The 13316-nt window shown below is 37.5% G+C and overlaps 1 protein-coding gene across 4 annotated transcripts in view; it reads left to right on the forward strand.

The window, feature by feature from the left end:
* The window catches only part of MEMO1 (mediator of cell motility 1), a 143537-nt gene that overhangs the window by 53425 nt on the left and 76796 nt on the right, over positions 1 to 13316 (forward strand). For all 4 annotated transcript variants that reach the window (XM_015112051.3, XM_015112052.3, XM_015112053.3 and 1 more), the window contains one exon: positions 12600 to 12681. In XM_015112051.3, the coding sequence (XP_014967537.1) occupies positions 12600 to 12681 (82 nt within the window). The remainder of the gene's footprint in view (positions 1 to 12599; positions 12682 to 13316) is intronic.

Consider the following 13316-nt stretch of genomic DNA (forward strand, 5'->3'; position numbering starts at 1 on the left):
TTTTTTTTACATTAACACATCTGCTTCAGCGTCAGAAATCATATCAGAAAAGGTCAGAGCCTCAGTCATGCTCAAGCACCAACAACTTTAAAAAGAAAGTGTTTAGCAGAGTGGATACACACATACAACTCAACTTTTATGTTTAACTGTGCCCTTTGTTTCCAAAGTTAGTTTTCCCCCTAATTTATCAATATCAGAACCCTCTGGAAATTATAGTAATGGCTGTTGTATCTGATTACCTTTTTTTTTTTATTCCCCTGCACATCTAAAACCTGGCATGTCCATTTCCCATCACTCAGTCCACAGTAGACATGTTTCTTGGCCAGTTATAAGGGCAGAGGTTGCTGGGATTCTTTTTTGGGCATCTTATGGTTGCTAAATCAGAAACTTTTTAGATAGATGAGCTGGCACTTGCAGTACTAGTGCTTAGTGAAAGAAGGAAACAGACCTCAACATGCCACAACAAATGCACAAAACCAAATATTGTATCACATTGTAGTTAATTACTTCAGAAGGCAATTTGACTTCTCTAGATTATCTGTAAATGATGATGAAGTCAGAGTGGAGCATAGCTCAAGCCCTTGCTAGACAAATAAAACTGTTGTAACTATTAATTTTGTTCATTAGAGAAGAATTATGAAGAAAGATATTAATAAGGTGTTTCATGTTCTCTAGATTGTGCTTTTCTAGAGTATTTCCATGTTCTCTGCTTCTTTCTACCAGATATTTGGTGATGGATATCATACTCAGGAAAGTAAAAGGAGAAAGTTCCTTTTTGCTAATAGGGAAACTTGGTCACCTTGGCCCACATATGATATATCTAATTGCTGTAATCTATATGTTATTTGTTAAATAGCAATTCTTAAAAGTTTGGTTTTATGCATTTTAACCTAGATTATTAATGTAGCTATTGTCTTAGGTTCAACAATGACTTGTTTTTAGCCGGGTTGAGCATTCAGAGACCTTTTTCCACATCAGTAAACATATCCCACAGCATCATTATTTATGACTTTATAGTATTCTGTTACATGATTGCACCATAATTTTTATTACTTAATTTTTTGATAGATAATACATGTACGTAGTGCAAAATACAAACGATCTGAAAGCGTATACAGTGAAAAGTGGAGTGTCTCTCTTTGTTCCCTTTTCAGGATGCAGTAACTGTTACACATTTCTTTTTCTTTTTTAATGAGATGGAATTTCACTTTTGTTGCTTAGGCTGGAGTGCAATGGCACAATCTCAGTTCACCGCCACCTCCATCTCTCTGGTTCAAGTGATTCTCCTGCATTAGCCTCCTGAGTAGTTGGGACTACAAGCATGTGCCACCACCCCAGCTAATTTTTGTATTTTTAGTGGAGATGGAGTTTCACCATGTTGGCCAGGATGGTCTCGATCTCTTGACCTCGTGATTCGCCTGCCTTGGCCTCCCAAAGTGCTGGGATTACAGGCGTGAACCACTGCACCTGGCCTACACATTTCTTTTGTGTTCCTCCGGAGATATTCTACATAAATACAAACCAATACATAATCATGTATGGTATATATGCACACACAAAAATGGCAACATATTGTACCTTCTGTTCTGTATAATGCTTGTTCTTCCCCCACAATTAAAAGATGTTCCATAGAGGTTCATAAAATTTTGCTTCATTGTTTTCTGGTTGCTTAATATTCTGATTTATGAGTCTGCCATAATTTATTTAACTAGTTTATTTTTGACTAACTCTTCAGTTTTCAAATTGTTTGTTCTGTCAGCTCACCCATGTGCAATCATTAGAGCCTCTCTTGCCACATTTTACATGGTGTCATCCACTGGGCGTGATCTGCTTCACCTAATCAAACTGTGAGTGAAAGCTCTTACAGAAGGAAATCTGTATCACACTGAATAGGGTGAGACAGTGCTTAATGTTTACGAATCTGTTTTGTGGTGGAAATATATGAAAAATAAAAATTCTAACTTTTCATTTTCTCTTAAGGAACTTCTTTTTTTTTTTTTTTTTAAAGAAATTGCATAAGAAGTGCTGCCTTGTGTGGGAAGTGTTATCCTAGTCCTGATTCTTTCCAGTCAGGCAGACTTACTTTATTTTTCCACATATTATGTTTTTGTTTTAGGATTTGAGTACTGAATTATCCCGATTACTACTATTGACTTATTGTAAACTCCAAAAAATAAAGAAAAAAGAAATATGCTACCTGAATTTGGAAGGAAATAGTGATTTCCGTTTAGATCTGTTTTAGGGAAGTACTTGGACTCAACTTCAAGCAAGCATTTGTGTCACTTGAGGTGGTTGCTTTTTATGGTCCAGATTTATATTTCCCTCACTAGAGTACTGGACCCTTTTGCCAGAGGGTAGACATGGTCTTTTTGAAGCCTTCATTTAAATTGGAAATAGGAGCATGGAGGAATATTGAAATAAACGTGGATGGCCGAGCGTGGTGGCTCACGCCTGTATTACCAGCACTTTGGGGGGCCGAGGCTAGTGGATCCCCTGAGGTCAGGAGTTCAAGACAAACCTGACCAACATGGTAAAACCCCATCTTTACTGAAAATACAAAATTAGTCGGGCCTGGTGGCACATGCTTATAATCTTAGCTACTTGGGAGGCTGAGGCTGGAGAATCATTTGAACCCCAGAGGTGGAGGTTGCAGTGAGCTGAGATTGCCCTATTGCATTCCAGTCTGAGCAGTAAGAGCAAAACTCCGTTGCAAAAAAAAAAAAAAAAAAAAAAGATATTTTCAATTAGACTAGAACATTCTCATGAATTTTTAGACTAAAACAGAAGATTTTAAAAGATAATTTTGAATTTAAGTATCACCTAGGGTCTAAGAGTCTGAGTTTTATTTTCTTCCCTTATCAGTGTTATTTGGAAAAGCTGGAGAGGAATTAATTGAAGTGAGTCTAAGAAACAAGGGAGTTACTTAAGGCTTCAAAGTAGCTTGGAGGTAAAATTAATGTATTTCTAATTTATAGACTATATAATTTCTCAATTATGCTGAAAAATCTCTGGTATAAACCTTCCAGGAGTCCTGTTAGCTGCATTCATTGAGAATATAGCATATGCAAATAAACTCCTTTAAGGCAGTGGGCCTCACATTTGTTTGATTGTTTTTCTTTTTTGTTTTTTTTTGAGACAGGGTCTCACTGCATATTTGACCTCCTGGGCTCAAGTGATCTTCCTGCCTCAGCCCTGGAGTAGCTGGTGCTACAGGCATGCACCACCACACCTGGCTAATTTTTGTATTTTTTTGTAGAGATGGGGTTTCACCATGTTGCCCAGGCAGGTTTTGAACTTCTGAGCTCAAGTGATCCTCTGTCTTTGGACTTTCAAAGTACTGGGATTACAGGCATGAGCCACTGCACCCAGTGTCACATTTTAATGTGCAGCGGAGTTTCCTGCAGAGGTTGTTAAAAATTCCTGGTTGCAATCCCAGAGATTGTAGCAGCACATCTCTGAGATAAAACCTAGGGATCTTTCTTTCTTTTTTCCTTCTCTTCCCATCTCCCTCCCCCTCCCCTCCACAGAGTTTCACTGTTACTGCCCAGACTGGAGTACAATGGCATTATCTCGGCTTACTGAAACCTCCGCCTCCTGGGTTCAAGCGATTCTCCTGTCTCAGCCTCCCGAGTAGCTGAGATGACATGCGTGCGCCACTATGCCCTGCTAATTTTTTGTATTTTTAGTAGAGACAGAGTTTCACCATGTTAGTCAGGCTGATTTTGAACTCCTGACTTCAGATGATCCACCTGCCTTGGCCTCCCAAAGTGCTGGGATTATAGGTATGAGCCACTGTGCCTGGCTGGGATCTTTCTTAAATAAACACATTACGTGATTCTGGTCTGTAGACTACTTTTTGACTGTTATAGGAGTAAGAATTATGATTTTTTTTTTAAATTTAATTTTTACAAAAATAGAGACAAGGTCTTGGTATGTTAAACAGGGGTCTCACTATGTTGACCAGGCTGATCACGAATTTCTGGCTTCGAGTGATCCTCCCACCTCGGCCTTCCAAAGTGCTGGGATTATAGGCATGAGCCACAAAGCCGGGCCAAGAATTATGATTTCTGAAAGGATGAAAAGTCATACCCCATTAGTTAAAAAGATTTAAAGGCAGGAGCATGTAAACATTTTCAGGATTGTGGATAATTTAAAATAACACCATAGTGCAGCACAATAAGCTTGGTGTTGAAATTGGTTTGTCTTCTATGAAGATTGGTAGATACTAGTTGTTCCCTCTGTGTTAGTGATAGATAACTTGTGGCTGGCAAGAAGACTCAACAATCATGTTGCTATACGTGTCCCAAGTAGCAAATAAATACCTTAGAAGTCAAAATACCTTTGTCTTAGAATTTAAAATGGCTTTGATTTTAAGAAATCATAATATTTAACTTATTTTGAAATGCCAAATATCATTGAGGAGTGGGACGTTAGATTTTAATTCTATCAAATGGGAGCATGGGTTAAATGAGTTAATTTTTCAAAATATTATTTGGAGGAGAGTAGTGAGATTATGGCGAAATTGGCTTTGTCATGCATCATTTGGAATGGATGCAGTTTTGGATAACATTTTGAATATATGTATCAAAGTCTTATAAAGGGGCTGGGCATGGTGGCTCACACCTATAATCTCAGTACTTTGGGATGCCAAGGTGGGCAAATCATTTGAGGTCAGGAGTTTGAGACCAGCCTGACCAACATGGTGAAACCCCATCTCTACTAAAAATACAAAAAATGAGCTGGACGTGGTGGCGCACTTCTGTAATCTCAGCTACTCGGGAGGCTGAGGCAGGAGAATCGCTTGAACTTGGGAGGCAGAGGTTGCAGTGAACCAAGGTCGTGCCTCTGCATTCCAGCTTGGGTGACAGAGTGAGACTCTATCTCAAAAAAAGGGAAAAAAAAATCTTATGAAAGTTCATACTGATTTACATAGTAAGTCCATTTCTGAGAATCTCAGAAGGAGATAATCATGGTTTTTTGGTTTTTTTTTTGAGACGGAGTTTCACTCTATTCCCCAGGCTGGAGTGCAATGGCATGATCTCAGCTCACTGTAACCTCTGCCTCCTGGGTTCAAGTGATTCTCCTGCCTCAGCCTCCTGAGTAGCTGGGATTACAGATGTGTGACCACCACGCCCAGCGAATTTTGTAGTTTTAGTAGAGACAGGATTTCACCATCTTGGCCAGATTGGTCTTGGAACTCCTGACCTCGTGATCTGCCCACGTTGGCCTCCCAAAGTGCTGGGATTACAGGTGTGAGACACCGTGCTGGCCAGAAATAATCTTAAATATGGAAAAAGCTTTATAAGTGTAGAGATATATTACAGAATTGTTTCTAATAACTCAAAAATTGGAAACAACCCAATGATTTTATATTAATGTGTAAGGAAACAGTGATCTATTCACATTAGGAAATACTATTTAATCATACAGTGTCTTTGAAGAGTTTATAATACAGGGAAATGCTTACACTAGAATGTTATGTAAATAAAAGTAGGCTACAGAATTATATATCATCTTATAGACTAGAAGGAAATTTGGAAAATATTAATTTTGGTGATTTTTTAAATAATTATGGGATTGTGGTTCCCCTCATCCATATTCCTCAAATTTTCTGTACTGAGCACGCTTTTTTTCTAATGAAAAAATAGCGAGCAAAAATAAATATTTTGATCTTAAAAATAGTTTAGATAAGATGCTATAATCAGATATATAAAAGTATTTAGTGGCATTTGACAGAGCTAGGAAATTGATTTATAAACAGTGAATAGGGGTAGGAAGAGAGAATCCAAATCAATGGACTGTTACAGGAATCAGTGCCAAACCCGTTTTCAGATGAGGTATTTGTAAATGATATGGAAGAAGTAGACTGTGAGCCTCCAAATTTGTAGCTCTTTTGGGTATGAAATGCCAATGGTATTGGTTTTAGCTCTATGAAAATTTTGAGACCATATATGAATGGACAGAAACGTAGTAAGTGATTTCCAGTTGGCCAAATCTAAAAGGTGGTTGGTACACACTAAAGATTATTTATTGGGATTGTTAATTGCCCTCTGCCATTGTGTTCTGAAGTACAGTAGCCAAAAATGTAAATAAATACTTAAAATGTTTACATAAATTAGTAGATAATAAGGAATCCAAGATATTTGGATTTGGCCTAACCTTTGAGGTTTATATCAAGGTGAACAATCAGTGTTTTTCACAGCATGATTTTATATTTTAATTTTAACTTTTAAAATTTGTTTTGATTTGATACAGCACTGCTCCAGATAGGTTTTGGATCAGACTTGCTGTGACAATTCTTGCACTCCCTAAAGTGCTGTACCAAGCGCATGCTATTTTCTGTGTGAGGAGCCCTATCAGATACATAAAAACAAACAACATCCCTTGAGATGTATCTAAAAATAGGATATGAATTTTGTAAAAAGCATAGCAATAAATTCCAAGTGTGTGATCATAGTAGGGCATTAGTAATGAGAGAAAGGATTTGGAGAAAGCTGCTGAAGTGTTACTTGTTTTTAAAATTAAATGAGGCTGGGCGCGGTGGGTTACATCTGTAATCCCAGCACTTCGGGATGCCGAGGTGGTTGGGTCACAAGGTCAAAAGTTCAATACCAGCTTAACCAAGATGATGAAACCTCATTTCTACTAAAGTACAAAAATTAGCCGGGTGCGGTGGCAGGCGCCTATAATCCTAGCTACTCGGGAGGCTGAGGCAGGAGAATAGCTTGAACCCGGGATGTGGAGGTTGCAGTGAGCCGAGATTGTGCCACTGCACTCTGGTCTGGGTGGCAGAGTGAGACTCCGTCTCAATAAAAATAAAAACTAAATGAGATTTTGTAATTGGTAAGGCTTCTCAGAAACACTTTTCATTGTAGTGAGAAACAGTGGTTCCCAAATGCTGATTTTTGATGAATTTTTCACTGTTCTGCATTGAAATTAAGAATATCAGAACATCATAGTGAGTGGAGTTTTCATAGTGGTAGTATATTTCATGAATTTTAAGATGTACGTTTTCCCACATTTTTTCATTTCTGAAATTGAGATATTGTTTTTTCAGTCAGTGGCAACTTAAAATTGTCATTTGGAAAATAGTTGTCACTGCCTGTTCATATGTGAATTTGGTAGTTAATCCTACTGATATGACTGACTGCACAAAGTCACCCCATTGATGTTTCAGTCAACATACTAGTTAAATACCAGTTACGGAAGGTGTACCATCCCAGGGTTGTTTTCTGAAACCTTCTGTCACATCATTCAGTGATACCTTTTGGTAAGATCAAGAAAGGGACTGCATTGAGACGTGGGCAATATGTGTCAGCAGCTTGGAAGAGAGTCCCAAAGCAATAGAGAAACACTTTCAAAAAAATGTTGAATCATGAATTCTCTTAATGGTACAAAGGACGATACTACGGAAAAACAAGGATTACTGATGACTCTAAGTAAAAAGCAATTTAATGATCAGATTGTGAATGTTGAGGAAAATTTTAGGAATACCTTATTTATTTTGCTTTTGTATTTTTTATAAGCACAAGAGTTATATGATAATACTTGTCTGAATAAGTTTTTAAATAATTTTTTTTATTTCCATTATTTGATTTTCCTTTCCTGTTCTGTCCTGTCCTTTCCTGTCCTGTCCTGTCCTGTCCTTTCCTTTCCTCCCCTCCCCTCCTCTCCCCTGTGCCACTACTCCTGGCTAAATTTTGTATTTTTAGTAGAGACAGGGTTTTGGCGTGTCGGCCAGTCTGGTCTCAAACTGCTGACCTCAAATAATCTACCCGCTTCAGCTTCCCAAAATGCTGGGATTACAAGTGTGAGCCACTGCGCCCTCTTTTGAAATTTTTTTGGCCTATGAAAATCGGAGATCCAGGAACCACTGTTTAAAAAATTCTGGCTTATTCATCTTATTATTTATAGATTTCTCACTATAGATCAGTTTATTTCTTAGTTTGATTTGAGCATATTTCACAGAATGATTAATAATGAAATACTGGGTGCCAACAGCCTTACTTATATTTGGCTTTTTATGTGTTGCTTCTTGTTACCTTATACCCAACCATGTGGGATTGAGTTTATTGTGCTAATAGGCAGGTATTACCTATAAAAGAATGGAAAAAGGTTGTGGCAGTTGGTCATTCTTTAACTTACATTTGTAGAACAGTTAGAGCAATACTGGGAGGCTCCCTTGTGGAGAAATGTTTCTCTTACCAGCTTGTCCTGGTATCTAAAATAGATATTTTCTTTATCTAGACCTTTGTTTTATCTCTAGAGGAAACTTTGTATACATATGGATTTGCAAATTTCATGACAACTATTGATCTAGATGGGTTGCTGGAGTATAGCCTCTAGGCCAGCAACATTGCTCAGCTGAGAAGCATGTCAGAAATGCAGAATCTCAGTCCTACTCTATAACTGTAGGATCAGAATCAGCATTTCAACAAGATTCTCAGGTGGTTCATACTCATAAGTTTGAAAAGAGTTTGTAGAACACATGACTTTTGTCAAGAGTAAGGAGGAGGAGCAGGTTAAACAGCGATAGAGAAGTATAGGAAACCAATTTGGCTTAGTTGATTAACTTATTTTAGAATGGTTCTGCTGATAGTTGCAAGAGTATTCTTGAAAAGCAGGTGTGTGTGTGTGTGTGTGTGTGTGTGTGTGTGTGTGTGTGTGTGTGTTTGTGCGCGCGCGCGCATTTAGTGTCTGGTTTTGTCACCATGCAAATAAACTTACTTGGAAAATATTCTTTGAGTCAAGTGGCATTCAAATAGAAGTGTTACTGAATTTCCTACAGCTCATTGTTTATTATTTATTTCTTGAGGAAATACCTCAGCTTAATTCTTTGGGAACCTACTTTTACTGTTTTATCCAAAAAAGTAAATGCCCATTTATCCCTCTTAAGGGCAGGATCACACAAACATTAAGTAGTTTTGCTAGGATTTAGCAATGCTTTTTCTTTTTCCATTTATCCTTGTTTCTTCAAATCCAGTGGTATTTGAAAACCAAAGCACATATTTCTACATCCTTCATGTATGAAGGATACCGTATTGCCAAGTATTGGCTAGTCTCTGTGAAAGAACTCAGATTCGCCTTTTTACTTGACACTTTATAGGTAATTAAGCAATCATATGTAATAAATAGGTCTGCTTAATTATCTTATTCAAAGATAAATGAGGTTGGTGGCAGTGGGGTGGATGAATTCAGGTGTATTTTCTTTGCTTTTATCTGTTTTTCACATTGGTTTTGTAAACTTCCTGTGTTGTGGACGTTTTTTGTATTTTTGGTAGAGATGGGGTGTCACCATGTTGGCCAGGGTAGTCTTGAATTCCTGAGCTCAGGCGATCCGCCTGTGTCGGCCTCCCAAAGTGCTGGGATCACAGGCATGAGCCACCGCACCAGGCCCAGTATTGTTATCTTATTGGACCACTATGGAATATGCGGTTCATTGTTGACCGAAACGTCATTACGTGACTTGTGACTTGTTTTTCCTTAAGTTAATAATGAAATTACTTTGTATCAGTTTTTTGGTAACTGTTCTTAAATTCCGATTTTAAGATGAACTCCATCGTTTAATCACTGAGTCAGACTTTTTTTTGTACTTTGGCAATTTACAGATTTACTTGACTTGTTTATGTGTAGCATTCTAAATATATACAGAAGGACTTCCAAAATCAGTAGATGCTTAATTTCAGTGCATGTTATTGAAATACAAATTTTTAAAAAAGGAATAAATACCATTTCATACCCAGATTGACAAAAATGAAAAATCCTGACAGTATCAAATATTGGCAAGGATGTAGAGGAATGGGAACCTTTAACTATTGCTTGTGTTAGCAATGATGAAATACAATTAAAACTAAAATCAGCTTGCCCCAGAAAACATCTCTTCAAAGGTAGAAGAAAAAGGAAACAATTTCAGTTTTGAATAAGTATTAAACCAGAATGACATGTGTATCACAAACAATCTGATAAAAGATTGCAAAGACCAAAAGAATGCTCACCCTTACATATAGCGAAGTAGATGCAACCCATTACATAAATGTTCTCAAGATAAATAGTAAATAGTGTTCAAGTAACAGGACATGATACCATCATTTGTCACACATAGTTTATCCTAAATTCACTTGGTAGTTGGAGCAAACTTGTGTGTGAATGAATTGGCTTTTTCTAAAGGAAAAATGAACTCATATCTTTATGACAGGATGTAATTTTACAACTTGGAACTAGATGGCCTGCCAAAGTTAGGCACCCTGTCCTCCCACAGAAACTGGGAGATAAGGGTGCCATCTCTCTTGATGATCTCATTTGAAAGAGATGGCTATAAGGTTCTTGAGAAAGGCAGTTTTGGGCTGCTGGCTAGCTTTTACAAAGATTTACATACATCTCTAAGCAGGCAGAGAAAGAATTTACCAGGTTTTGAAAGAAAATCCTCTAAGTAAAAGGGATGGGGGAGTACAGGTAGATTTAGGCCTCCTATTTTAAATTTTCATTTGCCTGTATACTGATGGATAAGTTGATCCAGCTACCTTAGTGGGCAACTTAGCAATGTTGTAGTCGGATTGAAGAAGAGTACACCCTCTGATTTAGCACTTTTACTTTTAGAGAAACTATTAACACGTGTTCATAGGATACTTGTAGCAGTATGTATTAATAGTGAAATATTGCCAACAACCAAAATATTTGTAAGTAGGAAAGTGAATAAATTTTGCTATACTCATATAGTGTAATACTATACAGCTTTGCAAATGAATGATTTAGGGCGGCATCTGTCAACTTAAGTAATTTTCAAAAACAATGTTGAATTACTAAAGCAAGTTGCAGAAGAAGGATATGTACAATATATTGATACAACATTTGAAAACATGTAGAACAATACCATGTATTGTTTATTGATACATATACAGTGAAAGTAGAATAGAATGATAAACATCAAAATCAGGAAGTGGTTACCTCTAAGGAGGGAGGTGTACAAAGGGATCAGCAAGAGATCCATTTATTTCTTAACCAAGGAAAATCTTAAGTAAATAAGGTAGAATGTTAAGATTTAATTTATTTAGGCAGTGGGTATGTGTGTGTTTGTCATATTATTACCTAGATTCTTTTGTAATGTTTAAATATTTAATGATTAAAAGTTTTAAAAGAAAGAATGGATGGCAAGCGGTGGAAGGAAGTGAGGACATCTCTTCAAGAAAATTTGTTGTAAAGGGAACCAACAAAATGGAGAGGTAGTTGAAGGGAAATCAGTGTTAGTATGACACATTTGCATGCTAATAATAATAAAGTAAAAAGGGAAGAATTGGTATAGGAGACCTATAATAGTTATGGGAGCAGAATCCTTGAGAAAGAAAAAAATAATGGGGTCCAGTACAGAAATACTGTTTAACTCTTGATAGGAACAAAGACAATTTGTTGGAATAGGAGGGAAAGCAGAATAAGTGGTGGGAAGATGAAGTAGTTATCTTGTGAATTTAGGGTGGCCAACATCCAGGTTTGCTTGTGATTTAGCAGTTTCTCAGAATGCAGGACTTCCAGTGCTAAAACTGGGAAAGTCTTGGGCCAACTTCTGATTGTTTTTCCTTGACAAAATGAAAAGCATCAGTTATCTTCTGGAAGTGATAAGTGGATGAAGGAAGTATTGAGGCTTAAGGTGAAGAGAGACGCTATGAGTTAATTCTCTAAAAGATAGGAGAGCAGATTCACTACGTTAATGTGATAGGATTTCTGAGCATTTCGGGGGTCTGCTGAAATTTATGGTTATTATTTTAAAGTTTATATGGTTGTATTTCTCTTCAGTCTCGTTCAGCTATTTGGGTAAAAGTACTGAGTTAAGTGGAAAGTTGGTTTTAAACTATGTTTTGACTGTGATGGAGGGAGAGAGGAGCAGAAGAATGAGGCCACAGGGAAGGAAATGATTGTGTTGATGGATTTTTGAGTCTCAGGCTAGGTAAGAAGTAAAGAGAGACGAAGGAGAGTGGAAAAATTTGTAGGGTCTGTTGGAGTTAACAGGTTTCTGGTAGTGAATTGGAAAGATCTGTATAGTATATTGAATAAAGAAGCTGAGATGCTTGAAATTGAGATTTTTAAGGTAGGGTAGTTACTGGTTATCGATTTCATTGTGAGAATAGGAGACTGGAGTGGGATGGAAGAAAAGATCAATAGTAAATACACATATCTCAAAAAGATCATCTTCTGTGGATGTCATTTCAGTGATTAATCTGTAGAGCAGATTTTGGTGCTCTATAACATATTCAATTATTTCCTTTTCAAGTACTGAGAGTCTTCTGCTTCCTGTTTTATTTTGTTTAAATATTGCCTCAACTTGTAAATCATGTTGTATTGCTCTGAAATGAAGACAGCTGTAAATAAGTAAATCGATAAAAGCAAATTTTGTTTAGTCAGAATTTGGCCTTTTCGTATGGCTTGTTAGAGACTGTGCAGTTGGTAAATTCAAACATTAACGACCCCACTAACATAATAGCTTAATGTTCCTATTGCTCATTAAGCTAGTATAGTCCCACGTAAATTCAGTGAGGGCTTTATGCCATGTATGGTTATCTGTAGTACATTGCTTTGCTGACTCTAATTTTGTCTTTGTCTTTTTATAGGACCGCAGCTGAATGCACAGCTAGAAGGTTGGCTTTCTCAAGTACAGTCTACAAAAAGACCTGCTAGAGCCATTATTGCACCGTAAGTCTTTGGTTTTTGTTTTTGTTTTGTTTTGTTTTGTTTTGTTTTTTGAGAAGGAGTCTCCCTCTGTCGCCCAGGCTGAAGTACAGTGGCACGATCTTGGCTCACTGCAACCTCCGCCTCCAGGGTTCAAGCGACTCTCCTGCCTCAGCCTCCTGAGCAGCTGGGACTACAGGCCTGTGCCACCACACTTGGCCAATTTTTGTATCTTTAGTAGAGACGGGGTTTTACCATGTTGGCCAGGCTGGTCTTAAACTGCTGACCTCAAATGATCCACCCGCCTCATTCTCTCTCACGCCTGGCCTGCACTGTAAGTTTTAAGAGTCTGCTTAAAATCTTTTTTGTATGTTTTAGTAAATGAGTATCTACAGATTGAACTAAAAATTAAAAACTAAAGTCTATATTGAGCTGAAGAAATTGTATTCAGTAATTTTCACAGTTCTTGTGGGTTTTCACTGCAACTTAAGGATAAAAGAATTGGCTACTTTGGCTGGGTGTGGTGGCTCACGCCTGTAATTCCAGCACTTTGGGAGGCCAAAGTGGGAGGATTGCTTGAGGCCAGGAGTTTGAGACCAGCCTGGGCAACATGGTGAGACTCCATCTCTACTAAAAATACAAAAATTAGCTGGGTGTGA

Source organism: Macaca mulatta, chromosome 13 (genome assembly GCF_049350105.2).
Source record: "Macaca mulatta isolate MMU2019108-1 chromosome 13, T2T-MMU8v2.0, whole genome shotgun sequence".
Lineage (NCBI taxonomy): Eukaryota > Metazoa > Chordata > Mammalia > Primates > Cercopithecidae > Macaca > Macaca mulatta.